Source organism: Mollisia scopiformis (genome assembly GCF_001500285.1).
Source record: "Mollisia scopiformis unplaced genomic scaffold LY89scaffold_28, whole genome shotgun sequence".
Taxonomy (NCBI): Eukaryota; Fungi; Ascomycota; class Leotiomycetes; order Helotiales; family Mollisiaceae; genus Mollisia; species Mollisia scopiformis.
This window is the reverse complement of record NW_017263608.1, coordinates 52,294-72,646: the sequence shown is the minus strand read 5'-3', so window position 1 is coordinate 72,646 and position 20,353 is coordinate 52,294. Positions and strand designations below refer to the sequence as shown.

At 48.7% G+C, this 20,353-nt stretch overlaps 6 protein-coding genes across 6 annotated transcripts; 3 read left to right on the top strand and 3 right to left on the bottom strand.

Moving 5' to 3' along the window:
• Window positions 1-704: 704 nt before the first annotated feature.
• On the top strand, window positions 705-3,007 carry LY89DRAFT_740633 (uncharacterized protein; the record flags this gene model as incomplete). Its single annotated transcript, XM_018220614.1, has 7 exons — window positions 705-726; window positions 778-787; window positions 841-1,343; window positions 1,443-1,717; window positions 1,770-1,894; window positions 1,992-2,385; window positions 2,516-3,007. The coding sequence occupies 7 exons, from the start codon at window positions 705-707 to the stop codon at window positions 3,005-3,007; spliced, it is 1,821 nt and encodes a 606-aa protein (XP_018063903.1).
• A 70-nt stretch (window positions 3,008-3,077) lies between these two features.
• Window positions 3,078-3,431, bottom strand: LY89DRAFT_740632 (uncharacterized protein; the record flags this gene model as incomplete). Its single annotated transcript, XM_018220613.1, has 2 exons — window positions 3,078-3,365; window positions 3,420-3,431. 2 exons carry the CDS (start codon window positions 3,429-3,431, stop codon window positions 3,078-3,080), a joined length of 300 nt encoding a protein of 99 aa, XP_018063902.1.
• A 4,197-nt stretch (window positions 3,432-7,628) lies between these two features.
• Window positions 7,629-8,636, top strand: LY89DRAFT_675719 (uncharacterized protein; the record flags this gene model as incomplete). Its single annotated transcript, XM_018213529.1, has 1 exon — window positions 7,629-8,636. One exon carries the CDS (start codon window positions 7,629-7,631, stop codon window positions 8,634-8,636), a length of 1,008 nt encoding a protein of 335 aa, XP_018063901.1.
• A 488-nt stretch (window positions 8,637-9,124) lies between these two features.
• Window positions 9,125-11,140, bottom strand: LY89DRAFT_710947 (uncharacterized protein). The gene is made up of 2 exons (XM_018217873.1): window positions 10,810-11,140; window positions 9,125-10,757 (listed from the first exon to the last, which is right to left on the bottom strand). The coding sequence occupies exons 1-2, from the start codon at window positions 11,071-11,073 to the stop codon at window positions 9,414-9,416; spliced, it is 1,608 nt and encodes a 535-aa protein (XP_018063900.1). The 5' UTR covers window positions 11,074-11,140; the 3' UTR covers window positions 9,125-9,413.
• A 268-nt stretch (window positions 11,141-11,408) lies between these two features.
• LY89DRAFT_627712 (AMP-binding enzyme) lies at window positions 11,409-14,016 on the top strand. Its single transcript, XM_018211152.1, has 3 exons — window positions 11,409-11,896; window positions 11,949-12,703; window positions 12,751-14,016. Exons 1-3 carry the CDS (start codon window positions 11,890-11,892, stop codon window positions 13,873-13,875), a joined length of 1,887 nt encoding a protein of 628 aa, XP_018063899.1. The 5' UTR covers window positions 11,409-11,889; the 3' UTR covers window positions 13,876-14,016.
• A 1,430-nt stretch (window positions 14,017-15,446) lies between these two features.
• On the bottom strand, window positions 15,447-17,238 carry LY89DRAFT_761129 (uncharacterized protein; the record flags this gene model as incomplete). Its single annotated transcript, XM_018221534.1, has 3 exons — window positions 16,315-17,238; window positions 16,087-16,265; window positions 15,447-15,984 (listed from the first exon to the last, which is right to left on the bottom strand). Exons 1-3 carry the CDS (start codon window positions 16,828-16,830, stop codon window positions 15,447-15,449), a joined length of 1,233 nt encoding a protein of 410 aa, XP_018063898.1. The 5' UTR covers window positions 16,831-17,238.
• Window positions 17,239-20,353: the final 3,115 nt, after the last annotated feature.

Below are 20,353 nucleotides of genomic sequence, written 5' to 3'. Positions count from 1 at the left end.
ATTATGTAAGTCGATCTCCTTTATCATTGGATTCGCATTTGCTGGACGCCGAAGGGTTGTTAACTCGATCAGGAAATTGGCTGGGGTGCAATGACCCAAAAGGTCAAGCTCCGGGTAGTAAGCACATCAGCTCGCTTTATTGGATGCGCGTAATTTAGGCTCTGCAAGAACCATGATGCTTTCGAGCTGACTTCGGTGCACGGAAAAATGATAAACGCCTAGAACGCCTGGAACGCTTTGGGGATACGCTCATCCAGGCTAGAAGCGGCTCTTTCGTTGCTGCTACTAACTGATCGGTCAATTCGTCTATCCGATGCTCCGACATCGAGCCTTGAATGTCTTGTCTGCGAGTTGCTTCAAGAGGACTGGTGCAGTGAAAAACGTTTCAGCTTGTCGGCCGCTTGTCATGATGCCGTGAGCGTCCTGTCTATTCCTTTCTTTATATCCCCATTGATTAGAACAGTTTTACTAAGTAGCAAGCAGCTTGAACTTTAGTCTACCAAGCAGTAGTACGAAAACACCATTGAACAATACTCAATTCCTGAACCACAGTGACAGCAGATCATCGAGGCTTTGGATTTCTAAAGGCCTTGGCTCCAGGAAATTCCACTTACTCAAACTTCCACATATAGTTGAATTGTTGAACTCCTATGATGAATAATCAAAAGAGGAAGGGTAGAAATGGGGGTGAAACAACTTTTAAGATGTTTCAACCCACGAGCCGCAGTGAGTCAGTCTTGATTTAGACTTTCAGTGCAGAACTGACACCTGCTCCAGCATTCAATCAGTATGCAGCCCTTTGACTTGCATGTTTCAGCCCATTCTAACTTTGTCCGTCAGAGGCCCAGCAGATGTAGCACAGCCCAGCGTCTCCAATTTTGAATTCATAAATACTGAAGGATCCAAACCTAAGGCTCCTCCAAGTGCACGCCGTGCAGCTCGTGTGCATGTAATGCGTAGGTACCACAACGAGAAACGCAATAAGAACAATCCCACTCCTGCATCTCGCCAAGGAGAAACTACTCCACAACCACTGATATTGCCTCTGCGGAGCTCTCCCCGCCTTTTAACGACTCCACAACCAGCGGCTCCATTTGGTACAACGCAGGAACAACGTTCAATCGAGTCAGAGCTATCGCAGAGAATCGTAATTCCAGCTCTCTGGAGAGGGTGGTGTCAAGGATGTCTGAAATTAATACCACCGAATCATCGTTGGTTGGTACCTGAAGCTTCCCTTTTGGGGCAATGCACCTGCATGCACCCATCAATCCCACATGGACTAGAGCCAGCGCCTCAGAGCTCGTTCCCAGTTGATCCAAAGTTAGTCACGTTGCTTCAATTCTGTAAGTAGTCATTACTTGGATATTTTCCCGCCCTATCGCGCCGTCGAAAATTTACCTTGCCTTTGAGTCGTCTGAATAGTGCTAATTGCTTCACCACAGCCATCAGTGGTGTGGCTCGGGCTATCGTGCCTATGGGTTTACAGGGAGAAACCTCTTGGTTCGCACAAGCATTGAAAGAGCCGGCATGTTTTCATGGGACACTTCTCCTCGGTGTTACATTCAATGCTCTTCTCAGGAACTTCACAACGATGCCACCGGAATGCTTCTATCATTACGATGAAGCTATAAAATACACTAGCGCCAAGATTGAGAAGGCAGATGATCAGCTGGAAGAAGGGACTGTTGCAGCTGTAGCCTGTTTGGCAGCTTTTGAGGTTCGCTGTCCAATCCCTGGAAATGAGTGACTTAAGCTGATATAATTTGTAGACCGTCATCAATCACAACAATACCAGCGAATCGGTGCATCTGAACGGACTTGAGAAAGTCATAAACTTGCGAAGATCTCGTCTATTACTTGGGTTGTCTGATTATCTGCAGAAGTTTATTTCGTGGTAAGTTTTACAATCGCGATATTGTCATGTGTTCATAGGCATGCAATACAAAATATTAGCGAGAGTTATGACTGCGGACTTCCACTGACTTTCAAAGGGTCGATACATGTCATGCGGTAGCTAATATAACTCGTCCACGCTTTCTGTCAATTCAGATGAACAAAACTATACCCCTGAATCCGACTTTCGAGCAGGAAGATGTAGTCAAGAATTGCATAGAGAAAGAGTGGGGTCCAGAGTTCCCCTTGACTGACATCAAGATGTATGAAGGGATGGACTCCTCCATGGCAATTCTCTTTCACCGACTCCGTCAACTCTGCGCCCTCGCTACTCGCTATTGCGGAATGAAACTTGATCCTGTTCACCAAAGACAATTTACCGAGGGCTTGTTGATACTCGAACGCCAAGTCGTTACAAGCATCTGGAGCATGTCGTCCAACAATCGCCGTCAGCGGGGAGAGGACAACTCTGTGAAAGCATGTGCTCGTTCGGTAAGCAGGAGACCTCTTTACTCACGTATTTACTCAGATCACTACGCTTTGACACTTCTTTCGGGCTCCTTCCCTTCGCTTTATACACCTGATCTCACATCAAGATCAACACAACGCTGACTTCCTGTAGTGGCATAGCTCTGTCCTCACTTTTATCCATGTCTTTCTCAGACACACTGCTCCAAGTGCCTGGAGGGTTACTGTTGACAAAGTCGCAGCGAGGGTCAGATACTCTTTAAGGATTCTCTCGCCCACAGAGTTATGGGTCAACTTTCCTCCCAAATTGTTGCTCTGGGTATTGGTCGTTGCTGGTGTTGCTGCAGCTGATCATCCTGCCAGGAAGTGGCTGATGGTGTTGTTGAGTCAACTAAGGGCCGGTCAAGGATTAGCAAATTGGGATGAAGCACTACTGATATTGAAGGAGTATGCGTGGGTAGACGAATTCTGCACAGAACCGTGCAAGAAGTTCTTTGAAGAGTCTACTTTTGGCATTGAGACCGACGAGAGACAGCAACAGGGGACAGCATTCACAGAAGAGCTTCCACCCGATGTTCTGGAGAGATGTACGAAGAAATGCTATCCTTTGGGCTGCGTTCCTGAGAACGAGTTTTGTGACAAATAATGTACATCCTGGGCATCTAGCATCTTAGCATTCGAAGTGGATACAAGGCGTTGGATTTTAGCTTACACAATCACAAACCAATCTCCCTCTCTTCATCCACCTCATCTCCGTGCTCCACCACCACCGCATCTCCGTCACCACCACCGATATCACCAGCCTCCTCCCCAGACTCTCCACCCTCACCCCCGCTCACACCCGAAGTGTCCATCTCCGTCCCAGCTCCGCCGACCATATATGGTCCCGTTCCTTGTCCCTCTCGTGGCTTGGTGATTCGATAAAAAACCTCCTTGCCAATTGCCACCAAGACCAAAGTCCCAAAAACCACGCCGACAATGAGACCGGCGAGGGCTCCATAGGCCTGAACAATAGCTGTTAGTATTCAAAGTTGCGCAGGAGACTCCAGAGAACTTACGAATTCAACCATTATTGTGATGTTGGAGATTGTGATTGGTTGAATGTTTATGTGTGTATTTGTGAATTTTGAGTCTGCAATTGGTCTTGCGTTTGTTTACGTTCGGAAATCCTGCTCGGAACGTAATGTAAACGAAGGGGGTGGCTCGCTACCCCTTTCGGTGCACGTGACGCCACATTCAAGGCCGCCACTACTGACAATAGCTCAGGCTGCGATGTGTTTATTGTCGGAGGCAGGCATGGAAACCTTGATGCTGTAATGTCTTCATCTCATTTTCGTAATCATGAATAGACTTCGCTTTCCCTCATCTCTGACCCCGTTATCTCTTGCATACGGCATCTCCACTGTCCACGACGAGCAGCATCATCTCCTAATGGGTCTACTTGATTTCATAGCTCGCCATTCTACGGACACTGCTGACAGCACAGAATGTATTGTTTTCAAGATTGCAATTGTCTATCATCAGCTCCCACAGTATTCTCACAACTCGTTTGGCTCATAACATCACCACTCCTCCAACCTCTCACACCATCAGTCATTCAAGCCCGGTTCCTAGCATGAAACCTCCAAAAGCTCCATAAATTCCCACCCAGGGTTAACAAGCCGCCCGATGCAATCGCAAACTCCTTGCTCCTCCTTTCCGATAAACCCAGGCAGTTGTAGAGCTGATCAAATGCAAAGATGAGTGCAAGAGCAATGCAGAAACCTACAATGAAGCACAAGGACAGGAACTATGATATAGTTAGTTGATCCAAGCACCTCAATGATGGAGGAGGGAAATGGCTTACAGTTTTCAAGACCAGATTCTTGGTGAAGGCATGGCCAGCTTCGTCTCTTCCTCTGGGTGGCTGGGCTCGTGTCCGTATCGCTCGACCGTTTACGGTATGGAGTGGATTCTGCATTGCTTTTGATTTGATTTGAAATGATTATCACGGCGAGAGGTTGAAGTGTTATATAATTTTAAAACTGAGCTGAACATGTCCATGTCCTCCTCTTTCACTGTATCCTTTGTGCTGCTGTAGATGGGATTGCATTGCACAGAAGCTACTAATGGACTATTCTTTGTAGATGTGTGTTTGTTTTCTGCTAGTAAATAAAGCGAGCATTCATGTCAATTACAATATCGGTCCCAAAACCAAGTTTTTGACACCTTTCGTTCCTCATTGGCACTCGGACTGCTCCCAGATGGCCCTCGATGCCATGCTTCCTTCAAGATCTTACAGACATCCTTTTTAGCCCCATCAGCCCGCTTTTGTAGGATCCATGCAATTCGCAAGAGAATGGGCAAGCCCGCTACCACCAGTAGTGCTGCTGCGCATGGTACCAAAACCCCACGAAAAGAATTAAAGTCATAGTAAATGTAGCACGCAATTCCATCAAAGACAGCCACCCAGCAGATTAACAAAGCGAGGAGAACTGCGCAAAAACTTCTTTCTTGGACCTAAAGTCAAAGGTTAGCAAATTCAAATTCAACTGTTATAAGGTTGAAACGTATCTAGCAATAGTAACTCCTCAATGGGTAGCGGCATGGTTCTGGTGGGCATGGTTGTGGTAACTTCTGGACTCGGTTACCAGGGCATATGACTTTCTGGGTGTCAGTGCTGCTTTGTCCTCTTTCCTTTGGATTTGAAGAAGCAAGAAATTGGAAATTGGCAACGTGCGGCAGATTTAGGAGTTGATGGAATCTTCAAGCACCATCACACAAGCAAGGGAAAATTCTTCGACGTTCTAGTCTAAATTTCCATTCCCAACAAGCATATTCTAGGCCCTTACTCTTGAGATTAAAGATCTGAATGTCACTTCCAGGTAGCAGAGAATCTGGGAAACTATGGGAAACATCATATCTGAGTAGCCGTGACTATGTCATCTTGTTGTCCTCTGAAAATGAGTAGACTCTATGATCCACCAATGGAATCTCAAATCACACCGACAGATACACATCTGAAAGAAGTTATGTTCAGGTGCATTCCTATTGGCATAGGTTACACCATAATTGCCTCACTCTTACTTTCACCATCACTTTCAACTCCCTTTCCCCAAACTTTCGCTTCAACACCCCCAACACCCATGTCTCACCCTCCTTCCAAGTCTCTAGTCCCATATTTTTCTTCCGAAGTCCGAGTCTACATCCAATACCTCCCACCCGTCAGCCAAATGTGCAACATCCACCCAACAATCGCAACCCGAAGCCAGTACCCGATAATCAAAAGCACCAACCGAAGCTCTCCCGGCAAGAACCGCCAGCAGTAGACCATTTGGATCATCATGGTGTTGAGACAGAAGAAGCAAGCGGCGCGGACAAGCTGGTAATGGAGAAGAGTGCCGGTGAGTGGGGTTGGACCTGGCTGCTGTTTGAGATTAGCTGGGAGTTGGGTCGATCTGGGCGAGTGCTTACTCTTCTTGGCATGATGAGTGATGAAAGAGGAGATCGGGGTGGAGTTTTCGTCCGGTTGAGGAGTGTAGTTGTCAGGGACTGGAAGGTTGTTGTTCGATTAGAGATTGAGCCGAGCGATCTTATGGTAGTCGAAGTGTTTGGAAAAGCTCACTATTGGTATAGATAATAGACGAGTAAAAGCATGTTTGTCAAAGGCTACTCTTCTTCCGGCTTCGGCGGCCGCCTCACCACAACGATACTTAGGTAAGTTTTGCTCCTTCTGGCTACAGTATAGGCTCTGTCGCATATTCCGAGATCTTATTTATGAAAAGAAATAGGAGACGTGGCAAGGCAGAAGGCTGTGAAAGAGGGTAGACGGATAGTCTATCTGTGTGTGGGCCAGATGTAGCAGATTCTCTAGATGCTTGCATGTATGCAATACTATGGCGGAGACGCTCCTCTCTCTCCTCTTGTATGGCTAAGTCGGAACTAAGAGAAATAACATATTGAAGGCAAAGCCAATGAACATTATTCTCTAGTCTACAAGAGTCCCTGATTTCTGCAGAGCACATATCAGAATCCAAAGTCATTCACTGGAGACGGACATTTTGAAAGAATTGTGCTAAAATTTGAAGACAGAAACTCTCCATCTCAAAAGTCGGTCACCAAACTCAGCAGCCACCAGCCTTTCACCTTCGAAATATCTGTCCCAACTTCCAAATCCAATATACTACCCATCCCCTCCCTCTACCTTCCTCTCAAACCACCCCTCCCCAACTTCAAGCACACCAACCCCACCGTCGCAACGCAAGCCACTATCCCATCTGTATTTCGTTCCTTGATATACTTTCTCAGCTGGACCGAGGCGAAGACCACAAGGCCGATGCCGAGGAGTTTGGTTGTGTTTGTGTGAGGCTGTGACGGTTAGTCGGTCTCGAAGAAAAGAGAGAAGAGAGTGGAGGGTACTTTTCGTGGCATTTTTTGATTTGGATGGGATGGAGATTTTAGGTGAGAGGGAAGTTTGTTGTTAAGGTATTGATTGTCGTTGAGAGGGGTTTTGTTACTGTTATTGATGAGGGATTTTTTTTGAAAGGCTTACATGTCTAGGGCGTTCTTTGAGATCATGAGGTTATGTAGTGTATGCATGGTCACAAACAAAATTCAAAGGCTAGGGCATCGAGTCAGGCCAACAGCATCTGCAGCTGTTGACTTAATGACCATAAAAGTGTTCAGTCTAGTTGTGACCATAAAGGGAAAGAGGCTATTTCTCGTCTTTAAGCGAGATGAGGAAATGTACCTATGTAGGATTGGAGCTGTCACGTCATTGCAGCTATTCACTTGAAGTGATTAGTTCTGATATAAGAAAATGTTTGTTGTAGTGATGCAAGACCTGAAATGAATGATGAAGAGCCTTTGATAAAACAGCTATTTGTTCACTGACCGGTATAGTCCAACACAAGGATAGTGATTTTGAGCTTCATAAACTCCGTTCTTGGTAGGCCAGCAAGAGGTCTTTCTTCTTAGAAATGAAGTCCACCACCATTGTCCCAAAGGCTTTAACAGATCTTCTACTTCAAAGTATCTGTCCTCTGCAAGCACGTTTACCCTACCTAAAACCCTAAGCAAACACCAGACTTTCATACTATGAAGATCTGTATCCCGCAACCTCACATTAAATGCCGAGAAGTCTTTCCAAAGGCAAATGTATGTGCCCATAATAAAGATCAAATCGAAGAAAGACATCTATAACCTTCAGATAAGATCAATGATCTCTATATATATCAAACCTAAGCCCTCCCCTCTTTTCCCCCTCCTACCTATTCCTTAGCCCCACAATGGCACCCCACCTCCACCACCGCGACGACACCTCCAACACACCGCCCTCAAATTCCAGCACCGCCCTCCCTGTACCCCTCATCGTATTCCTCGTTTTCCTCGGCATCTTCTTGGTGTGTGGCTTCATCCTGGAGATGGGGATGTATCGTTGGCTATTACGCGCTACTCCGACCACGAACGGCCATGCCATCCTCCCATCTACGCAAAGATCCCTTTTAGCACGGCTTACGGCTCATCAGCCGGCGGTCCAGCTTGAGGACCAAGTCCCGGTCCAAGATGAAGATCACGTCCAGCCTCGAGCCGAGAGCAGAGTACCAGAAAGAGGAAGGCCAAGACAAAGAGAAGGTTCACCTTCTCCCCCTGAACCGGAATCCCAGTCCAACGATCTTGGACCATTATCTTTCGAACCAGAAGAAAGAACGAGAATAGCGCACCATATATCGAACGCAGAGCGGGCTTTCGAGGCACTGAGAGGGGTTAGACTGCAGGTTGCTGATCCCGAGAGGTACACCGAGGCGTCCAGGATCAGGATTAGTGTTGGAGGAGGGAGTGATAGGCCTGAAGTTTTGACTGCTGTGAGGCCGATGGGGGAGGGTAAGGGGAGGAAAGTGGAGGAGGGGAAGAGGCATGAGTTGAGGGATGGGGATGGGGAGTGGGTTGATGTTGATGGGGAGAGGGATGATGTTTTGGAGGGGAGTGTGCTTGCTTTTAAGGCTGCGCAGGTATTGAGGGAGAAGGAACGGAGGGAGAGGAGGGTCAGTGGGGAGAGGAAGGAGAGTAGGGGGTTTGAAGAGAGGGTGGAGGGGGGTAGAGTGAGTAGTGGTGCGAGTACGAGGACTGTGGTTAGGGCTGGGATGAGTTCAAAAGATAGAGAAAGAGCGAGGGAGAAGGCGTATCAGAATATGGGTGTGTTGGGCAGTGTATCTGGAAATGGGAGGAAGACAAGCAGGGTAGAGGAAGGAAAGAAGAAGATTGCAGTGGATGATTATGAGTCGGAGATGTTTTGATGGTGGGGGATAGAGACAAGGTGGAATGTGCAGCAAGGTTTGAGGAAGCATTACATTGTTAAAAAATGTTGCCCAATGGTCAAAGCATTTGTTTTGTCAAAATAAAAGCAAAGAACTTGAGATAGGTAAAGGCATTCCTCGGAAAATCCCGAAGACTTTGTAAGATACCAAGTCCCTCAATGTCTCTACCTAAAAAATGAAATCAACGCGAATAAAATCTTCCAGGAACATCGCAACTCTTGGTAACACACCAGAAAGCAAGACTAGGCATTGTGCTTCTCTAGGCACCGACATTAACACTAGTCTCAATGTCCCAACATATTCCAGTCCTCCGAACGATATTGTTCCTCAATATCACAACGCTCACGATCTCACAGGATCTGGAGCCGCTCAAGAGCACTTCTCTACCAACCTCAAAATCTCAAAGCACGTCCTTCCTTCACCCCTTCATCGACATACGATATACAACAAAAGTATTTCTAATGCCCCAGCAAATCCCACTCTTTCGGCCGTCTAAAAGCACTTGCTTTTCCCGTCTCAACATCTCAAGCACGTCTTTGCTTCACCCTCTTAACGCTATGCGATGTGCAACAAAAGGATTCAATGTCCCACCACATTCCAGTCTTTCAAGCAATATTGTCCCTCCACAAGACCGCACTCGCGCCCCAACAGGATCCGAACCGCTGTCTACTGTAGGAGCACTTACTCTTCAACTCGCGTCACTCCAAGCATCACAAAATCACACCACACCTCTTGCGTAAAAATCGTCATAAATTCTCAACTAACCAACCTACTCTCCCTCCTCCGTTTCCTCCACGCCTTAAACTCCTTCAATACCCCCATCACAAGCGGGACACCCACTGGTCCCAACAGCGGCAAATAAACCGCAACCTTGTGCTCGTCTGGAAAGTAGACCATAGCCACCATACTCTTCTCGAAGAAAGCTTTCTCTGCCGCTTCTTCTGCTATCCTGGCATTTTCTAACCCTTCTTTGCCGCCTAGGCCATCGCACGCTTTTCGGAGGTGGGAGATGGTTGTGTAGACTCCGTCTGCGACGCTGCGGGGGATGCTGATACTTGGGAGGTTGAGGGTTAGTCGGGCGAGACTGCCCATGGTGCCGCTGGCTTTGAGGAGGAGGCCTAGACTTCGGACTCGGACTAATGTCATTAGGCGTAGTGGGAGAGATCCAGCTTCTGGTGCGCCGAGGAGGGACATCAGTTGGTTGGAGAAGATCAACATTGCTGGTCGTAGGTCTGACATATCGGATTGAATAACCACACCACCCCATTGTGGGATCAACCAACTCTTGCCACCCCCTTCAACTTCCATGTCGCCGACGTAAAGGATAAAATTCACAGTAGGAGCACCTCCGATGCTGGGACTCAGAGGCCATTCCGCTGCATTGATAAACCCACTTAGATCTTCCTTCTTCAGCACATTACCGCTAACGCCAGGCGTAGCATACAGCTGAACCTGAGTATCAATTGTGAAGTTGCTGATCTCCGAGAAGCTTGCTAGGAGAGGCTTCATGTGTTCTTCCAACGCAGCTTCAATGTCCCAACTCGAAGGAGTGGCTGTCGGTGTGAAAAGAGAAAAGGTAATGTGATATGTTCGGGAGTATTTCATGGATCGAGTTGTCCATTTCGCAAGAGATTCGGCAACATCTGGGGAGAGTGCTTTAGGGCTTCGCTCTGGTGGAGCAGAACTGGTAGACAGAAGGTAGGCAATCATAGCCTGTTCTTCAGCAAATAAGCCTCGAAGTGTGTTTGCGATGTAATTGGCTAGTGAAGAGGCGGAGGAGGAGCTCGAGGGAATCTGGTTTGGGGTATAATAAATATCGAGAATGGGCGAGTATGCTTGCAAATCTGCTTGTGTGGTTGTGCCTGGTAATAATCTGATCGTAAGAGCGACCTCCTCCTCCTCTGCAACACCGGCAGAGAGGCCTGTTATACTGATAGAGGCATTGGCGGGTTGGGAAAGTTGCAGTCGTAAGTGATGCGCCGAGAATTCGTTCAAGTCATCTAATGCATGCTGGGTCGTTCGCAGAAGATGCTGAGCTTCGTGATCCTGCAGAGACTCCGCTTCAATCGATATGCGCAATGGAAAGACAGGCCGACATGCCTATGGCTATTAGCAGAAGCCTGTATTTTGATTTTGAACTACCAAAGCATACTTTTCCATCGGCCCATTCCATCATCTGGTCCATAGGCAAGCTTGCCCGGTATATTGTCGTCGTTCTCCACCATATTGGCAGTCCCACCAGTATAATTATGGCCCAGAAGGAAGCAATAACAAGAGATCGCAATCGAATGCTCTCTGGGGATTCAGGAGGTGGCTCCTTTTTCTTCGGCGCGATGTGGACGGCATTGGACGGAGCCTCTGAGCTTCCTTCAGCTTCCAGAGGGTTGGGAACTTCGTCTTCAGTCGGTGCTGACATGGCGAGACTGAAGTTGTCGCATTGGTTAATCGACAGCTGTTCAATAAAGAGTTTTGTTGGAGATGCGACGCGGACGCGATAGCGATAGCGATCACGGAAGTTCCCAATGAGCTTGCCGATCGTTGGCGCTTGACGAGTGAGGCTGATTTGGGCCAGCGAGACTCGCGGCTGAGGAAGCGATGACGATGACCCCTGCTGTGCCGTGCCCGGCCGGCCGCTTGCTGATAATGCACCGTGTCATCATCGTTACCAGAGAGATGCGCTTGATGCGAAAAGTCCAAATTCGAAGAATGTTGAATTAATTGGTTATTCTGATATCACGTTATGTGAATGAATGTATTTTGAACAGCAATAATACAAATAAACAGCTCCTCTTTTCCATTCTACCCCACGTTAAGCATACCCTATCGAGCCATAGTCTGGCTGCGGAATGCGGGGAGATTTGCTGGTGTGGCGTTCGCATATTAGTCCGTACCGAGGTTCGCAAGCATAGCAGAAATAGCGGAATTTGGAATCTGTAGTCCATTCAACAAACATATCTCACCCAATCTCAGGAGTCGGAGCAGGAACAGGGTCAGACGGCGCGGGATGGACGCCTCTGCTCTGCTCTGCTCCTGCTGATGCCTTTTTCTTATCTGTCATGCTGTCCCTGTTCCTGATTTACTACTTATGTGTTTTCTCTTTCTCCTCTCTTCCCCATAATATAGAAGAAAGCATTTACACGGACCATCCCATATCGCTTATCTCACGAACAATTCGGTCGCTGAGACACTTCACTGCGAACCTCTTTCTCCATCGTACACACAAATCCTCGCGATGCCGGGTAAGCCCCCTTGATTCCTATTCCTCCGAAGCATGCTGACAACGATCAACAGTCCCAATTGCGCTCGCAGCTCCTGCTGCTGTGGCGGGGGCCATGTACCTCGACGCAAGACTCGGCTTGACGTACGACTATCGATTACTGGGAGCGGCCATGAAAGCAACGATTCAAATGGGATTCAACGAGAAGAAAGCCAGGTTGAATGTCTTCTACGTCCTAGAAGGTTATGCCACCAATAGGAAGACCGCGAACAATACATTCATCATCTTCGAAGGTCGACGATGGACATACAAGCAGGTCTACCAGATTGCCTTGAAGCAAGGAACATGGTTAAAGACGAAGTATGGTATCAAGCCAAAGGAGATCGTGGCTATGGACTTTATGAACTCGGAAAAGTTCGTCTTCATGTGGATGGCATTATGGAGCATTGGTGCCAAGCCAGCGTTCATCAATTACAACCTCACCAAGAAGGCCCTCGCCCACTGTATCCGAGTCTCTACCGCCAGGGTTGCATTCATCGACCCCGAGGTTCAGTCAAACGTTACCCAAGAAGTTCTAGATGAGCTTCCAGAGGTTCAATTCGAGGTATTCACACCAGAACTAGAGGCGGAAATTGCTGTGACCGAGGCTGTGAGAGTACCGGATGCCGATCGAGCAGAAGACAAAAGGCAGAATATGGGTATCATCATCTTCACCAGCGGCACCACCGGACTACCAAAAGGAGCAATTGTTAGTTGGTCAAAGATTATTGTTGGTAGTGGATTGGTCGTTCCATGGATGTGGTTCACTCAAAAGGATGTTTTCTACACAGTGAGTTCCAATTTCTACGTCTTGTTAGCATGTCTAACACGCAGTAGTCTATGCCTCTCTATCATTCCTCGGCCTCTGTCTTAGGCTTCTGCACAGCACTTCGCGCTGGAGCTGCCTTCTCCCTCGGCAAGAAATTTTCCACCAAAACATTTTGGGAAGAAGTCCGGGCTACAGAAGCAACCTACATTCAATACGTTGGAGAGACTTGTCGATATCTTCTCTCCGCCCCTCCTCAACTCGACCCGGTAACAGGCGAGAATCTCGACAAGAAACACAAAGTCAAAGTAGCCTTCGGAAATGGTTTGAGGCCCGATATCTGGAACCGCTTCAAGGAACGGTTCGGCATAGCAGGTATCGCAGAATTCTACTCTGCGACAGAAAGTTCGTCCGCAGCATGGAACTTCAGCCGCAACGACTTTAGCAAAGGCGCCATCGGTCGCGCAGGCAGCATCGCTTCCCTAATCGTCAAAGGTACTGTCGAGATCGTCGAGATGGATTGGGAAACAGAGATGCCGTATCGATTCCCTGATACCGGGTTCTGCAAACGAGTACCGCAAGGAGAGCCTGGAGAGGTCCTGTATCAGTTAGATCCGGACGATATTTCGAAAAAGTATCAGGGGTATTGGAATAACAAGGACTCTACGGAGAGTAAGATAATGAGGAACGTGTTTGTGAAGGGCGACGCATATTTCAGGACGGGTGACATGCTGTCTGCTGATGAAAAGGGCTGCACATATTTCAACGATCGGATCGGTGATACCTATCGATGGAAGGGCGAGAATATCTCCACGAGCGAAGTCTCAGAGTCGTTCGGTACCCATGGCGCAGTCCACGAAGCGAACGTATATGGCATCGAACTTCCACACCACGACGGCAGAGCTGGCTGCGCTGCTCTTGTCTTGGCCGAAGAGCCGAGTGAGAGACTGATGCAGGATCTTGCGAGACATATCCATGCCGAACTTCCAAGAAGCGCTGTACCATTGTTCCTGAGATTGACGAAGCAGATGGAGTTGACGGGCACTAACAAGCATCAAAAACACGTTGTGCGAACGCAGGGCGTGAATCCGGAGAAGGTAGCTGGTGATGAGCTGTTTTGGTTGAGGGGTGGGACGTATGCTAAGTTCAGCAAGAAGGATTGGGAGGAGTTGAATGGTGGGAGAGTAAAGCTTTGATCGGGCTGCTCTTTGATCCGTACATGTCGCTTCAGGCTTCAGATTTGCTTGTATTTTGGGAGGGGCGTTGGCATGGTTGTTCCTTGGACTGGGTATGGGTGGGTAGATCGGATCACGATATCTACAAAATTTTACTTTGCTCTTGAAGATCTTGCTCCTCTTCTCCTTACCTCATGAAGGGAGAATACTCACAGTCCTCGTGGTCGTGCCAGCAAATACATCTTCCGAAAGTCGCTAGAAGATCGCCACTGCTACTGTACTCTATCACAACTTCTCTTCCTTAATTAAAGCACTACCGGTAGCTCAAAACTCAATCCCACAACCCAACCAAACTTTCTTTCTCCCCGTAGCCCACAACCTAGCCCAAAGCCACGACTCGTCACCACAGAGCTACACCGAGCTAGTCCGAGCTATCGACGTCTACCTAAACATGGGACGACGAAGACGGGAGAGCTAGTATCCGTGAGCTTGGCTTGGTTAGTCGACATGATATGATATGTATCTAGGAACGTTTTCTCCGGCAGATCAACAAATAGTCTAGAATTGATTCACGAGTCATTTTTCTACCATTTTTCTACCTTCTCCTTTTCCTTTCGCATTTCCTTAACTTCGCAAGAACCATGACGCAATCGAGACATACCCACTCCACTCCACTCCAATCCACTCCACTCGACTCACAGTTTATTGATAGATCTTCACACCCGCAACATGTCTCACCCCCCATCCCATCCCATCACGTGCCCCACCTCTCCCATCATGCATCTCGTCGGCAATTAAACTTGGAACCGAAGTGGATCAGCCCGCCCCCCTTTTCCCCTCTCGCCTACACTGCGATACTTTCAGCTAGCCTGTCTATATATCCTCAGGTACCCTAACCCTGACCCCGGAGAACTGAAAAAACATGTCTGATCTCCATCCCAGAACCACGCATCCAGAAACCAGACATCCATCCCAACACAACCCAATTAGAAACTAAAACGTTCCTGGATAGAAAGAAAGGAAACACTCCACTTCTTATTAGCTTCTAGGGCCGTTATCGGGTTCCACTAAACTATAGCGGCGGAGCATGGTGGAGAAACTGGTGGAATAGTGGGAGAAACATGTCTCGGAAGTCAGAAGGGAGTTAGAAGAAAGGAAGGAAGGGAGGGAGGGAAGGGAAGGAAGTGCGAATTAGGATCGTCCCGTCGTTTTGCGTGGATACGGGTTATTGAGACAAGCTTTTTGGGGGCTTTTGTTTCTCGGTTGGTTTGATGGAAGAGAGGGGGTGGGTTTCGGGAGTTGTGGGTGAGTTTGGTTCGGGGAGGATAGTCGAGGGGAGGGTGAGAGTTGAAAGGGGGAGGTAGTAGGTTTGGTGAGTGGTGAAGGGAAGATGGAGAGAGGATGGAGGATTTGGTGGAAAGAGAGGAGAGGATGTGATGAGAAAAGAGATAGTCGATGTTTGCAAAATCGCACATACGAATTCCCAACTCACAAGAATGTCAATGAAAATAAACACATAACATTAACCGCTAAATTGGTATCATATATACAAACGAAAACAAAAATCATCACCATCCCAGTCACATCATCAATCAAGCAAGCCAACTCTTTTGCTGCCGCTCAAAATCCTCCTGCTCCTCGTCCTTCCTCCTCACCAAACTCCTCAAACTATCACTCCGCTCACTCCTCCCATCCCCTCCCGCTCCCCCAGGCGACCTCCCCTCCTCCACCGACCCCTCTTCGCTCATAACCACGGTCTGACTAACAACAATATCCCCAAACCCCTTCTTGCCCTGCGACGCACTGTTCGCCACGCCTACATCAGACTCCATCCTATTCATCCTGATACTCCGTTCCCTTTGCTGTCGCTCCTCCTCTCCTGTCCTGAATCGCCTCAGTGCGTTCGTGTTCTCCGAGTATCCAGACCCGATCATACCCACTGAGCTCTTCACCAGCGCTTTTCGCGTCGAGATATAAAGGATCACGTCAATTGCGCCGCAACATGCCATGAGCGAACCCGCTACGGGGAAGAACACCAAAGGCGGCGTCCGGCCAGCCATAGATGCTACACGGGCAGAAGCTAGCGGTAACGTGAGCGCGACGTAGGCGAAGGGGTAGTAGACCATGTTTCTCGCTGTGCGCAGGATTCGTTGACGGGAAAGAGCGAAGGCGTTATTGGATTGCGAGACGATGGTCGTGGTAGTCGAGGCCGCGTGCTTGAATTTCGAGGACGAGGTCGGGTCCTGGGAGTTGGATGATAGAGAGGGATTGGAGAGAGGTCCGTTGGAGAGCCGTCCGCGTAGGAAGAAGAATAAACTGATGTAGATTACGAGGGAGCCGAGTTGGGAGATGAAGATCCAGAGGTAGTGGAGGTAGAGACGCTCGCTCTCGTGGGTGTCACTTATCCAGCACTGGGGAATGTCAGTTGTGTTTTTTGGTGAGAAAGGGGAATTGACGTACCCATGCACCAGCGGGGACGAAGAAATCGTCTTTGCTGAGTAGTGGTCCAATTGCTGTCAGAAAGAGACAGAATGTCCATAATGATATTACGCATGCAACGAAGGTCCTATGGCGTATCTGTTTCTGGCCAACCAGACTAACGAAAGTGTGGACTGCGATGGACAGCACCCAGAGTCCGGAGGACATATCTCCAATTTGAATGAGCCATCCTTGAGCAAAGCATTGCGTATTCGGTCCAACCAATTTTCCCTGCGCCAACCAGTGGAAAGATATCAGGAAACTCAGAGCCTGCTGAAAATCGGCCAGAAGGAGGTTATAAATCAGGACGAAGACTTGATTCTTGTGAATGGGTTGATCGTAGTACCGCTTCCAGTATATCATACGATAGGTGATGAAGGACATCAAAGTGAAGGTCGAGATTGTGGACACCAGTCCAAATAATCCCATTGCAATCATGCCATTTCGAATGTCGTCTGGTAGCGGATCGAGCGAGGCGTTCGAGTATGCTGAAGCCATTGACGCCTCGTTTTGCCAAGCCTGGGCAGTATATTATGCGTGTGAAGAAGGTTGTCCCAAGGTCAAAGCTGGGGATGAAACTTTAATAATAACGACGAACGAACGGATGGTTGACAGCGGGACAAACAGTGGCGTGGCTTGTTTATGAAAGTGTATCTGAAGGGGGGACTAGCCGTCCTTAACTGACTCGAGATAAAGGAGAGGTTGTGGAGCTATCAGCACTAGCACTGCTGCACAGACGGTCTTTCTGATGCAAGATATGAATGAGGAAGGGACTGTGGCCGATTGTGGAGTTCAAGGACCAGATCATGGTCGATAAGGGCTCTCGAAAACTTTTTTCGAGACAGGCATCCCTACTTAACTCCTCAGAGCGGGGAGAGGTGCATCAGCTAGCTTGAGCAGATGGGCCGTTGTTGGCTGCACGCTTAATTGCTTCCTGAATGTGGAGAAGGGTGTCTGGGGGGGGAACAGAGGCAGAGAAAGGAAGAAGTCCCAGATGAGGAAGGACTTGTAACTGGGCGACTTGGGGGGGGAGCACCGACGAGGTGAGACATTTCCATTGGGAACTGACGGATTATTCGCTTCAGAGTTATGCCCTTCGTCCGGGATCCGCTGCAGGTGCAGTCTGAGTGCCAGGGGTTCGCCAGCGTGTTTTACTGTAGTGACGCCAAACCTCGTGTGTAATTCTCCGAGATGACCCAACATGGAGCAGGATAAAGCTTACAGTAGAAGAGGTGATTCGTCGATCTTGCCCAGCTGGAAGAAATGCGACTGGAGAATGGAAGCGTTTTGGGCGGATGTCTGATGTCTGCCTCCCTACAGTAGTGCCCTGCCCTGCTGTCTCCCTGAGCGAGCCCTTTTGACTTTCCTGTGAGGTCCAACAGACGCCGTCCCGAGCCGCGTCCACCAACGGACCACTCGAACGTTGAACGTAAGGTTAGCGGTCACGCGGCAACGACTGTCTACCTCAAACCTCGGCGTGCTCACGTCGCTCACATCGCTCTGAACTGAATTTGAGTTCTTGGGACATCCATTGGAACAGCTAGTACAGTATCTCCTTCCCCGCGATCGCGGTTCGCGATCGCGGTCCCCAACGCGCACTTTCATCTAATTGACTTCAACCAGTGGATTCCAGACTCCAGACTCCAGACTCCAGACTCCAGAGTGCGGGCTCGGCGGGCTCTACGGGGCGGCTCTACGGGGCCATGCTGGGGGAACATCGTTCCTGGCGATATATTGCCCCCCATTAATTTACGTTATTAATGGATTACCGAAACGAGTGGAGCGAGTTTGCAATGTCGAGAATGTCTGGCAATGTTTGGCAATGTCTGTGCGGACGACGATTGGGTTTTTTCCCCTTTTTTGTCCCACCATTTCATCTCGAGCACTCTGTCCGCAAAGTTCGAGCCGGGTTCCGCAAGGGCGCTCCTGGCAAAGATTGATTCGAAGACCCAGTGGAAGGACGTTTGTCGGCCAAATGGTCAGCGTCTTGCCCCTCCACATCCTGGATCGTTGGCCTCCCGAGACGGGTGAAATGTCTTAGTGGAGGGTAGTCGATATGGGTGAATTCCAGAGAAGGCAAAGAAGAAGCTTCGCGCTCTCCGACTCCCCTGAACATGGGTGCATGGCGAATACAGTACGTATTCATAGAATCTTCATAGAATAGAATATACAGTACGGACATGGGATCCTTCATGGATTGACAAATTATTATGGATCGATGATGAAGTCTTCCTCCATCTGTCTCGAAGGCGTCGAGGCTTCTTTTTGCCAGCCCGGATAACACCTGGGCAATTGCGGCCGCTCTTCAGATGGCCCCTGAATCACGTGCTCGTCTCTCCCCTCCCGAGGTCGTTGTCATCCCGCCTCTCGGAAAATCCTCATCTCAACCATCCCTCCCCCAGCCATGCAAGACACAAGATCGACTCTCAGACCTGCTCTCGACGAGGATCTTGCTCCCAAAGTCTCGTGTGATAGCCACGTGTGTGAGATGTGCGGGACCGTTCTGTGGCCAGGGTTTTGATTCAATTATCATTCGATTGCCCAAACGGGGTTCCCAATCACGACTCATGTTTCATCATCACGGCCATATTATGCGTCAATCGAGCAAGTGATCGCTGGTGTCATCACGGGGAGGATGAACCTCTTGGCAGCTAGAACCTTTAAAGGTATCGTAATGTCACTTCAACCTCAATGTGGCTTAAAAGATGGTCGAGGTGCACTCGAGCGCAATGTCAGAGTCTGCAAAGGGCCGACAGAGAGAGGCTCTAGCACGGTTTGGGGATACATCTCGCCCTCGAAGTCGATGAAGGTGCAGATAGGAATTGTTCTGTTCCGATGTTGTTTCATTCAGCATAGTATCAGATCAAACTCTGTTCACATCCCTTCCTGCCCCCTATCTGCCGTCATTTGTTAACGCGGTCATCCTTTTCAAATTCAGTATCGTCGATTTTCATCCAATGTCTCACGTTCTATCGGAAGTTTCAATTATTTCGGTCTTCGATGGCCCCCATGATGTTTCAATCGGATCACAGATTCAAACCTTGACCGATAGCCGACGAGCATCACCAAGGCCATTGCATAATCTGAGGATCCTGAGCAGGGAGTTCTCCGTGTGCGAAAGTGGTAGACTCGGACGTCATGAACAGGAGCCTTGGCATTGAATAACTGGGGATGTCCGGAAGCCAATTTCGTTTGAAAGTCGTCTCAAACTTCAGGCTTATCATGATGCTGTTGACCATCACTTCTATTTCAAATATTGACTTTTGGAGCAGCACGAAAGTTCATGGGGAGGAGAGAGTTCTCTCATTCAAAATCAATCGGGGAGGCACCTCTCAGGACCATCGTCAAACATCAGAAACCTCTGATCCTAGAGCGGTCCAAGTCAATCGCAATCTTCACCATAACGAGATGCGATCACCGAGCAAATGATACGACCATGCTTACGTGTAGCTATCATGCTTGTGGTATTCATATGATCTATAATCAATGCTCACGGCATACCAAAATGTCCATTAATTAATTCCTGCTTCGTATTCAAGTCTCTAGTTTGTTGTGCTGATATTCAGAGATGGAAAGGAAATTGGACAGGAACTGGACGCGTTGAATGGAGGGTATTCAGACATCATCCAAACAACCATCGCATTAACGACCAGAGATAAGAAACACACATCGAGTTTCAGCCCTCAGATTCTCGGTCGTGAAGATAAAGATAAACTGCCGAGCAGAACATAGAGTCACACAAATTCTCGATAAGATTGATACATAAGCTTGTTTCAATTCATCCGGATTCCGGACCAACGTCTTCGCATTCCGTCCAAAAGCGGTTGCTGGAGTCGGCACCTCAAAATGTGTGGAGGCTGCAGTGCGCGCCGCCGCCACGGGGTGTTCATTTAGCCTCACGGTCCGAATGGGACAGGGAAGAGGCGAAAGTATTCAGCCGCCCCTCAGTGACTGGTCAGCATCCCCGCTGCAGCCCCGCTCCTCCGCCCTCCTCCTCCACGCTCCACCAACAGTCCACCAA

Excerpts from the sequence above, each read along its gene's own strand:
- LY89DRAFT_627712 (XM_018211152.1), top strand. Across the intron at positions 12,704-12,750 it reads AAAAGGATGTTTTCTACACA|TCTATGCCTCTCTATCATTC; the intron begins GTGAGTTCCAAT and ends AACACGCAGTAG.
- LY89DRAFT_710947 (XM_018217873.1), bottom strand. The coding sequence starts at position 11,073 with ATGTCAGCACCGACTGAAGACGAAGTTCCCAACCCTCTGGAAGCTGAA. Across the intron at positions 10,758-10,809 it reads TGGAATGGGCCGATGGAAAA|GCATGTCGGCCTGTCTTTCC; the intron begins GTATGCTTTGGT and ends TAATAGCCATAG.